This window comes from Hypanus sabinus, chromosome 7 (genome assembly GCF_030144855.1).
Source record: "Hypanus sabinus isolate sHypSab1 chromosome 7, sHypSab1.hap1, whole genome shotgun sequence".
Taxonomy (NCBI): Eukaryota; Metazoa; Chordata; class Chondrichthyes; order Myliobatiformes; family Dasyatidae; genus Hypanus; species Hypanus sabinus.
In genome coordinates this window covers 126,793,233-126,804,569 of record NC_082712.1, presented here as the reverse complement: position 1 = coordinate 126,804,569, position 11,337 = coordinate 126,793,233, and the positions used below count along the sequence as shown (strand labels likewise).

At 41.1% G+C, this 11,337-nt stretch overlaps 1 protein-coding gene across 1 annotated transcript in view; it reads left to right on the top strand.

Annotated features, from left to right (window-relative positions):
• Nucleotides 1–2,402: 2,402 nt before the first annotated feature.
• The window catches only part of LOC132397542 (kielin/chordin-like protein), a gene marked incomplete at its 5' end in the record, with an annotated part of 349,645 nt that continues 340,710 nt past the window's right edge, over nt 2,403–11,337 (top strand). The window contains one exon of the mRNA XM_059976368.1: nt 2,403–2,527. Coding sequence (XP_059832351.1) covers nt 2,403–2,527 — 125 coding nt within the window. The remainder of the gene's footprint in view (nt 2,528–11,337) is intronic.

Below are 11,337 nucleotides of genomic sequence, written 5' to 3'. Positions count from 1 at the left end.
AAGCTCAAGCTTCACTTTTTCCTTTTGATGTCAAATGCATTACCACTGTTCATCTTGTATAAAACAAAATCCTGGCAAATCGTCAGTGGCAGATTAGCTTAACCAGGCACTTTAACACTGTGATGCAATAATATATCAAAAGCTGCATAAACTGTTGTGCAGAACTCCATTTCTCACTTAGCAAAACCATTCCGTAATGTGCAAGACTCAAGTCAGTTTGCAGGAGAAATTCTACAGCTACTCAAAAATAGACTCAACAGCTGTTGCTTGCTTCATATTTACATAGCTTCAAATTTGCCAGTTAATGTTAACTTTTGAGGCAGTCTCTTGGTTAAGTGCAAAATTTTATGATTGCATGTGGTATTATATTGTGTGAGCTGTTTCTCTTACTGGGACATTCACAGGTTAAGTTTGTATGAGTATATAGGACTGGCAAGCATGAAGTTGGACATGGAACCTTGTAGCGAAAGCTTACCTTTTTATAGTCCAGTTGTCTTCATTCTATCTTCTTCTTTGTCCATGTGATTGTAACATTGTTTGGTTCTACTTGCAATGTGCTCTCATGTTTGATGAACTGATAGGTTTTCAAGTGAATTCCTTCCACCTTGATTCACACATGTAATGGAAGATTACTTTCACCTTGGCTATTAAATTGATTGTGTGGCCTTTTAGAGTTTTCATTTTACTGGATTATCATAGTTGGAGGCTTTATAATATGACAATTATCATCTACCTCTTCCAGTGTGATCTTCATTTGATTTGAACTAGGCTTCTGGCAGTATAATTAGCTAAAATCATATAGAATTAGTCAAAAGGAATGGAAATTGTTTTATCAACAGGAGAGCTTTGGAAATTAAAAAGAAGTACTGCAGATATTGGAAATCTGAAAGAGAAACACAAAATATGGAAACAATCAGCAGGTCACATAGTTCCTGTGGAAGAGAAACAGAATTAATGTATCAGGTCGAAAACTACATCAGAAGTTTGAACATTCCATTTGAGATAATGCTGAAAATGTTAAAAAGTGAAATATAGTTTATTTAGTTCAGATATGACAACCATGGTTTAGGCTTTGGAAGAAATAATCAAGTAAAGGGACAAGTTCAACATGTTAGTGTCACTGAAAGTGAATGTAATTACATTGCTTATACTAAAGGAAGATCCCAAAGGATCCAAAATTTTTTACTGAAAATATGTTTCTTACATACTTGATCGTTGAGGAATATATGAAGAGACGGTTAATTTCCTAAACTGAAAAACAGATTATGTGCATGATAGAAATAAATCATCTTCTAATGCTGACGGAAAGGACTCGTCATTGTCTTCATTTTGAAGGTACAAAACCACTCGAGAATGAAGACGATCTTGAGATGTTGCCAGAGATCTCTGGTGTATTTGCAGACTGCTTTGCCCAGGATAAACGTATACTTTCCATCCGAAGTCAGACATCTCCTAGACCTGGGATGCAGGGCTTCCTAGTGTGAGATGGGAGGGTCAGAACTTGACTACAGTGGTTGGCAGATTTAAGGATAAAGTCCCTAATGGCTGTTAAGATACAATGCCCAATGAGAGGGCAGAGGCACACAGCTTGGGTAGAGTCCCCCCCCCCCCTCACTATAAACCAGGGAGCATCAAAATCAATGCATTAATGTCCCTTGTGCAATAGTAAGAGACAATACTCAGAAGACACTGAGGTACTGCAGATGCTGGAAATCTAGGGCATACACACAATGTGTTGGAGGAGCTCAGGAGGTCAGGCAGCAACCATGGGTGGAAAAACAGTTGACATTTTGTGCCAAGACCTGATGAAACGTCTCGGTCCAAAACATGGACTGTTTATTCCCTTCCATAGATGCTGCCCGACCTGCTGAGCTGGTCCAGCCCTTTGTGTGTATTACCATAATCAGAATTTCACCTTGCAGTGGGTAGTAAAAGGTCTACCTTCACCACTCTGTCACACATATGGAAACAATATGGGGAAACAGGATTTCTCCCTGTGCAGGAATTGGGATGCCCATACCCAGTGGTGAGATCAGGGATCTTCATTCCATTCACCCTTGTGTGGGACCAAGCATTTTATGCCTCCATCAGCACTCTACACAGGGTGACTTCGAGTGTGGATACCGGGATCGCCACCTCTCCTGTATTCCTTGCTCTGCGCTAAATACGGATTCAGGGATTTCCCTTTCATCCCTCTCTCCTCACTGCCGGGACTTCCTCCGTCTCCTACATTGGAGGCTGGGTCTGGGACTGTGTTCCCCTCCCAGTCCAACCCTCACTTACCTCTCTTCGCGTCTGGATCACTGCTCTGCTCCTGAGCGTGCGGGGAGAAGCGGACCGCTGCCGCTTAGCGGTGTTAATCTGCCGGAGCCGCACCGGGCGTTTGAACGCTCGCTTCCTCACACCGCTTGACTATGAGTGGGCTGAAGACGCTGTGTGTGCTTCTATGCGTGCTGAGGGCAGATGGCAGGGGCTATCCGGGAAGGAAGCGAGGAGTCCTGAAGCACTACAGCACCGCCATGCATAGGTAAGGGAGCCAGTCCTCCTCGCTAACTTTCAGTCATATTGAATAATTGTAAGATTCTGGGACCGCAACCAGCTGCCTTCCAACGTTTGGCCATTTTACCGAGGATTCATTTAACTCACCAGTAGTTTCAGTGAATTGTATTGAAGCCAATGGAAGAAACCAAGTGGATCTCTTATGTTTTAAAACCTGCTGGCATCGGCCAGGTTCCTCTGGCCATTTTTGTTCTGCGTTTACATTTGGTGCTGAAAATGATATGGTATTAATTGATGGAGAATATTTTAAAATACAAAGGTAGTATAAGTATCAGAATATAGCTTCGGTTAACCAGTGCCGGGAGGTTGCACAGATTGAAGTGTTAGGCGCTTCTCCGCCTGTCCAAATGAAGTAAGTATTTCTTCAGTGAAAACGAAAATTATTTTGAGTCCATGTTTACTTAAGTAGGTGCACGTTAGTTATTAAGTTACCTTTCCCACTCTGTGACTTCCCTTCACCGTACGATCACTTTATTATCCTTCAGCATTAACCAGGAGTCACAGTATGGTTACAGAACCGAAGGTGGCCATTCGGCCCGCCGAATACATGCTGGCTTTACGCAAGAGCAATACGGCTAGTCGCATTTCGCTACTTTCTCCCCATAGTCCCCTCTCTTTCTCCCCCCCCCCCGTTATCTAGCCTCCTTGTGAGCCCTTTAATTGAATCTGCATTTTTCACGAACTCTGGTAGTGCATTTCAGATCCTAGCCACCCCGTGGGGGGGACGTTTCTAGTAGGTTTCGTTCTTTATTCCTTAGTTCTGAACCCCTCTTCCAATGGAAAAATTAGGCTTTATCTTCTCTTTAATCTTCATGAATTTAAAAACCTCTTTCAGAAGTGAGACGCAATCTCATAGTGAGGTCAAATACCATTCCTCTTGATGTCGAGGCTTTATTTGGGGGGGGGGGGGGAAGACCAGTATAGAGTATCTAAAGTGTTTTTCCTGATTCAGGTGGCTTCCGCCAGACAGACTGCAGATGTAGTCTTCGGTTGCTGCTTGTGATTGGAACACACCGGGTGCTGCCAATGGAGCTAAAGTGGCCTGGTTAAGTTAATATTCATGTTTGTTAGATTAGTCTTCCTGCAAACTTCCACATTGTTGATGCTGGCAAGGAGGTTACCGGGGGTGAAGGGAATCCTGAAATGGCAAGTTTCTTGGGTAGGTTATACATCAAACTGCACTGCATCCTGTGACACTATTGTTGGCTGAGGTTATAAAACAGGCAGCTATGGTATTGCTGTCGATCTGGCTGCTGTGACCCTCCCAGATGCACGACCTTCATCACATATAGATATTTCTTACTTGGAAAGCTGATGCTTCGGGAAATACAACTTCCCAGCCACCCACTCTGCAATGTTAACTACTTAATTCTATATGCATTCCAAGTCAACAAGGAAGATCCATCAAATAGCAAATAAAATGTTGGGATTGCACAGGATTACAAGCAGTGGCCTTGGTTCAATTAGCTGTTGCAGAATCTGCCTTGTGTAAATAGGATGATTCTCCAGCTTGGGAGAATTGGCATCATTGCATAAATACTTCATGAATGTACCGTAGACTTATTTATTTAGAAATATTCTGTAACCCATGCTTGCCAATTATGCACATGTGACCAAATACCCTTATTAACCCATATAGGCATCCATTAGTCTTGTGAGACCATGGATTTGCACCTTGGAAGGTTTGCACCTGGGCAGGGTTGTATGGGAGACCGGCAGTTGCCCATGCTGCAAGCCTTCCCCTCTCCATGCCACTGATATTGTCCAAGGGAAGGGCACTAGGACCCAAGCAGCTTGGCACCAGTGTCATCGCAGAGCAATGTGTTGTTAAGTGCCTTGCTCAAGGACACAACACGCTGCCTCAGCTGAGGCTTGAACCAGTGACCTTCAGATCACTAGACCGATGCCTTATCCACTAGTTCACGCGATAACCCACTTGTCTTTAGAATGTGGAAGGAAACCGGAGCACTTGCAGGAAACCCATTGGTCACAGTGTGCAAACTCCTCACAGACAGCAATAGGAATTAAACACGTGTTGCTGGCACTGGAAGAACATTTCACTAACTTTATTGTGAGCCAAGCATGTCACACCAATGTTTCAGTGCAGTTTTACCATTGTCAACTATAGATTAGATATATTCCCAAAAAGGAAAATGGGGAGAAGTTAAAGTGGGAACTCCCTGGATGATAAAAGGAAAGTGGATAAAATAGAACAGAATAGAGAGGATAGGACACATATCAAAGTTCAAAGTAAATTTTATTATCAAAGAACATACTGTAAATGTCACCATATGCAATCATGAGATTCATTTTCTTTTGGGCAGACTTACACATATCTACAGAATAGTAACTATAACAGGATCAATGAAAGATCAATCAGAGAGCAGAAGAAAACAAATCGTGCAAATGCCAATATCAATAAATGACGAGAACATGAGATAATGAGATAAAGAATCCTTAAAGTGAGATAATTGGTTGTGGAAATAGTTTGATGATTAGGCAAGTGAGTGTAGTTATCCCCTTTTATTCACGAGCCTTATGGTTGAGGAGTAGTAACTGTCTTAAATCTGGTGGTATGAGTCCTGAGACACCGGTACCTTCTACCTGATGACAGCAGCAAGGAGAGAGCATGTCCTGGGAGGTGGAGCTCCCTAATAGTGGATGCTGATTTCCTATGATAGCATTTCACGTAGGTGTGCTCAATGGTTGTGAGGGCTTTTCCCAGGATAGACTGGGCTGTGTCCACTTCTTTCTGTAGGATTTTCCATTCAAGGACATTGATGTTTCCAAACCAGGCTCTAATGTAGCCAGTCAATATACTCTCCATTATGCAACTGTGGAAGTTTGTCAAAGTTTTAGATGCCATGCCAAATCAGATTGTTAACACAGGTAAGAACCAAATGTTGTGGAGAGAAGCTTTGATTCTTTGAAGAAGAATAAGAAAAAAACTCTTTGAATAAGAGAAAACATGAGAAGAAGCTGGTAGATATTATATCAAGATATAAATTGGAAAAAGAGCACTTGAGAATTGTGGGGCAAATTAGAGACTGGAAAGAAATTTACTAATGGAGATGCAGGACATGGCTGATGTGCTAAACCAGTACTTTCCATCAGTGTTTACAATGAAGATGATACTGCTGGAGTCTCAACAAAAGAATTTGACATTCTGTATGGACCAGACATTGACAGAAGGCCCCGTTGAGATGCTTCCTAGATTGCATGGGGAACCAATAGAGGATATTACACAGATATTGCCTGTAATTTTTAAAACATTTGTGGATTTGGGGAGTAGTGAAGCTTGGAGAGTTGCAGATGTTACAGCCATGTTCAAAAATAGTTAAAGAATCATACAAAATGGAAGCAAGTGATTTGGCTCACCTCATTCATGCTAACAAGTGGTCACCTATCTGTATTAGTCCCATCTTTCAGCCCTTGGCCTTTCGCTTTATACAGTATGTCTAGACAATCCAAGTACTCATCCTGACACTTCTGAAACGCTGAGGGATAGGTACAGAAAATGTACCAGAAAATTTAACCTCAGCAGTGAAAATTTTTTTGGAACAGTAATCAAGAATAGTATGGACAAATGTCAACATGAATTTGATAAACGGCATTTCTAACTTGTGGAGTTTTCTGATGAAGAAACAGAGAGGATGATGAGAGAGCTGCAGCTGATGTGGTATACAGGGCTTTCCAAAAATTGTTTGATATGATGTCATGAAGGATGAAGTCATGGAGTAGAAGGAGCTGTAAAGCCCAGAGAGAAAATTGGTTAAGTAATAAAAAACAAACGTGAGTAACAGTTCCATCAGGTGCAGCAATGCTCTACGAATAATGCTTTCTAAGTAAATATTAATGACTTGATCTTTGACGTACAAGGGAAAACTCCCCAACTTAGAAATACTGGAGATGTAATGAACTTTGCAGAGGAAGTTAATAGTCTTCAAGGAGGTGTAGGTAGGGTAGTGGAATGGGTGCATTGATGCCAGGTGAATCTTAATACTGAAAAATACAAGATTTTACATTTTGATTGGAAGTTTGAGCAGAGCCAATATAAACCAAATAGCGTGATTCTAAAAGGGATGCAAGAGCAGAGAGCTAGGAGTGCTTGCATGTAATTCATTGTAGTTGGCAGGATAGATTGAGAACATGGTTAAAAAAGCAAATACGATACTGAGCTTCACAAATCAAGACATAAGAATACAAGAACAAGGAATGCAAAGTTAGGATCAACTTTTAAAAACACAGGCTCAGAAAAAAATGTAATATAGTTTTTCTGTTCACTGTATTTACTAAAATGATCCTGGAAATGGGGGCAAGGAATTCTGAATATAACAAACTGGGGTTGATTTCCTTAGAGCAGAGGGAGTTGAATGGGGGACCTGGTATAGGTATTCAAAATCATGAAGGCTTTGAAAAAAGTTGGTTGAGAGAAACTATTTTCTATGGTGGAGGGGACAAGAACAAAGAGACATAGTTAAAATATAATGGGCAAAAGAACCAAAACTGTAGAAAAGTTTCTTGTTAAGACGCAAATGTTTAAGATCTGGAAGGCTCTGCCAGCAGTATCAGCGGAGGAAAACTTAATTATAGACTTCAAAAGGAAGCTGCACACGTGTCAGAAAAGAGAGAATATGCAGTGCTCTGATGAGAAAAGGGGAGGGGGACTCACTGGATGATTCTCTCCTCCTGTGTTGTAACCACTCAGTTATTGGATTCAGTAAGAATGATAGCTGAACACCCTTTGCCCTTTTGACATGCTTGACCTGTAATGGATTTTTTTTCAGAGCAAGTTATCTTTAGAAAAGAGTCTACTTTGCAAACATGTTGATATCTTGACACTGTCCCTTTAGGGTAGGGCTGACCCTTGGTACAGATTTGAGTTTCACTTCATGGCTATTTTTTGTTGTTCCAGCGGACTTGAGTACTTTCTTTTATAAATGGGCTCATTCAGTTCTGTTGTAGCCCAGTGATCTAATGTGACCTTGGGCCCCTTTGTCTTCCCACCTGCCCCATCAATCAATTCAGGAATGACTCAGAGCCAGGACACATGCTTGTTGCTTTTCCACAGAAGGTGAGGCTGAGGCTTCACTGATGTCTTGGCCAATATGCACTGTTATGTCTCTCAGTCTGCTGACAAATAATCTGTCCACATTCAAGCAATGCTGGCTTTGATTTTAAACTCACTAAATCAGTAAATACTTTTTTTTAGACTAAACTGCTTAAGAGGTGAATGATCCAATTAGCTCCCATTCATGGATTTCCTCAGGAAGTTAGCGCAGGAATATTGCAAACAAGTGTTTAAGTTATTCAGAGAGATGAAGAAAATTTATAACAAATTAATGAAACCTTTAAATAGTTTTAAGCTAGCTGTGGCTAATATGGACATAAAATGAATATAACTAGGAACTTTTTGATTTGAGCTGTCTGAAGTGTATGAGTTGTTTCTGAAGTTGAGATTGAGCCATATCCATACTCTTTTCAATAATTGATCCCTCAAGATAACTACAGGGGTTTGCTGGCAGTCAAGGCATGCCTTCAACAGCATGTCCAATTGAAATTTAGCACATAGGTCTTGACCATTGTGTCATGGGGTTTGAAAGCAGGAAGTGCTGATTTGCAGTTAGGATTGATCCTGTGCTTGTTATTTTTATTCAAGAGCAGTGCATAATGGTAAGCAACCCTGAACTTTCCTTTCTTCTTCAGAGCCGAGCAATATTAAATTTATATGCTGTAATTGGCCTCAGTACCCTTGGGGAAATGAGAATAAAATAAAGTCAGTAATCTTGTCATTGGTGGGAATTGAAGTTGTGAAACCTTGAGGTTATAAGGTTGTATTTATCACAGCTAGATGTCCTAGGTATCATCTAACCATTAGTTATTGAGATTTACTGCTGATGGTGTATACATACGACAACTTTGAAAAATTGAACACTTTCTAAATAGGAGGTAGGAGGTAAAACTGATTTTAAAAAAATGAATTCAGACATTGTTGATTTTTCTCCTAAGTCTTTGAAATAAAATAAAATTATTCCACATGATCTACAAAGGGAATAAAATCTGCCAATGTTTGCCATGGACATCTGAGGATATAATGTAGTTTCTAATGATTTTCATGTTGACAGTTCTGTTGAACTCATTTCCATGGAAACCGTTGAAGTGATGACTTACTGTTACAGACTGCAGTTTTCTTTTATTGGAGGTTGGGATATGGATTGGTATGTGCAAACCGTAGTCCTTCTGCATTAGAGCTATTGCGAACATAAGCAATGTGAACTTGAATCTGAACCAAATCTGAGTACCTTTAATTTTTCTCATGACCAGACCTGACCATTTCTGTAAGTACAGAAACCTTAACCACATTATTCACATGTGATATTATGCAAAGTATCCCAGCCTGAATAAAGTACTGAGCTGAAGCAACACCTGTTTTGTTCAAAGGTTTCATCTGACCCCATTCTAACTTCTGAAGGTCATCTCCTGCCTGCATTTGATCTGGCTGTGTCTAATAAAATGAGAAGGACAATTTACATGAGGAGCAGTACCTCAGTGACTATAAACCAACTTTTTTTTAAATTTCTAAATGGTCTACAAGTTACTTATCAGATAGCTTTAGAGAAGCAATGATTTTAAGTCCCTTAGAACAAATTCTGACAGTATCTTTATAAAAAATGTGAGACTAATGTATATAAATATATATTAGATTATTAGATTAGATTAGATTATGAGGACACTCAGTCCTCATTTATTGTCATTTAGAAATGCATGCATGCATTAAGAAATGATACAACGTTCCTCCAGAGTGATATCACAAAAAAAGGACAAACCAAAGACTCACACTATCAAAACCACATAATTATAACATATAGTTACAACAGTACAAAGCAATACCATAATTTGATAAAAGCAGACCATGGAACGGATAAAAATGTCTCAGGTCCCGATCGACTCCAATAGTCCCCGATCTCAGGCAGCAAAAAGGGAGAAACTCTCCCTGCCATAAACTTCCAGGCGCTGACAATGCCTCGGAAGCACCCGACGACAGCAGACTCTGAGTCCGTCCGAAAACTTTGAGCCTCCGACCAGCCCCTCCGATACAGCCTCCCGAGCACCATCCTATGCCAATCGCCTTCGACCTCGTCCCGGCTGCCGAAACAAGCAAAGCCGAGGTCTCGGAGGCCGTCTCCTCTGGAGATTCCGGACCGCACAGTAGCAGTGGCAGCGAAGCGGGCATTTCAGAAGTTTCTCCAGATGTTCCTCCATGCTCTCACATCTGCCTCCATCAAATCAGGATTGTGCACGGATCCCTACTTAACACGTAATGGATATCCATTCTCCAGAGAGGCTGCGTGCGCTGCGTCACGCTGCCATCTTCTCCTCCTCAGTTGTTTCACAGTTAATTATGAATGCCACTTTGGTTTAAGAAGCAAGTTGTTATTAGACAGTACTGAACTAGATTGAAATTTCAAACATTACTGTGGTCTTGTGTTGTTCTTATTCTACGCCAGGTCAGGGCAGTAATAGGAGAAGCAACGCACACAAAATGCTGGAGGAACTCAGTAGGCCAGGCAGCATCTATGGAAAAAGTAGTCAACATTTCAGACCAAGACCTGTCAGCAGGTCTGACCGAAGGATCTTGGCCTGAAACGTTTACTGTACTTTCTTTCATCGATGCTGCCAGGCCTGCTGAATTCCTCCAGTATTTTGTGTCTGTTGCTTGGATTTACAGCATCTGAAGATTTTCTCTGGTTAGCAATGGGAGAGTTGAGATGGAGGCCATGGTATCAAAATAGCAGCAATGGAGTATTGATTGGGGTTGGGATGGATGTGGATGTAAGGGTGTGGAAAAATCAAGGAAATTGGAAAATAAAGAAGTAGTGAGGAGCTACAATAATAGATAATGGAAAGGGATAATAATAATGTTGGTGGTAGAGGAAGAAGGGATCAATTGAGTAAAAGAATAAATTGTAAGGATTAAAATAAAGAAGTTATTCAAACTTGGAGAAAAACATCCTCGTCTTTGGATGGTAGAAGCAATATTTACAAGGAGACACAGGCAATCCCTGCATTCACTTCAGGAGGTCTAGAATACAAGAGCAAGGATATGATGCTGAGGCTTTATAAGGCACTGGTGAGGCCTCACTTTAAGTACTGTGAACAGTATTGGGCCCCTCATCTTAGAAGAGATATGCTGGCATTGGAGAGGGTCCAGAGGAAGTTCACAAGGATGATTCCAGGAATGAAAGGGTTATCATATGAGGAATGTTTGATGGCTCCAGATCTATACTCACTGGAATTCAGGAAGATGAGGGGGATCTTATTGAAACCTTTTGAATGTTGAAAGGCCTACACAGTGTAGATGTGGAAAGGATGTTTCCCATGGTGGGAGAGTCTAGGACCAGCGGGCACAGCCTCAGGATAGAGGAGCACCCTTTCAAAACAGAGATGTGAAGAAATTTATTTAGCTGAAGGGTGGTGAATTTGTGGAATTTGTTGCCACATGGAGCTGTGGAGGCCAGGTCATGGGGTATATTTAAGGCAGAGATTGATAGGTTCTTGATTGGACATGGCATCAAAGGTTACGGGGAGAAGGCCAGGAACTGTGGTTGAGGAGGAGATAGAAAAAAAAGGATCAGTCATGATTGAATGATGGAGCAGACTCAATGGGCCAAATGGCCTATTTTTGCTCCTATGTCTAATGGTCTTATTACAGCTATTTGGTTAATGGAAATTCACCCTTGCAGAATTCATAAAACGCTACCAGAAATTTGAGATTCC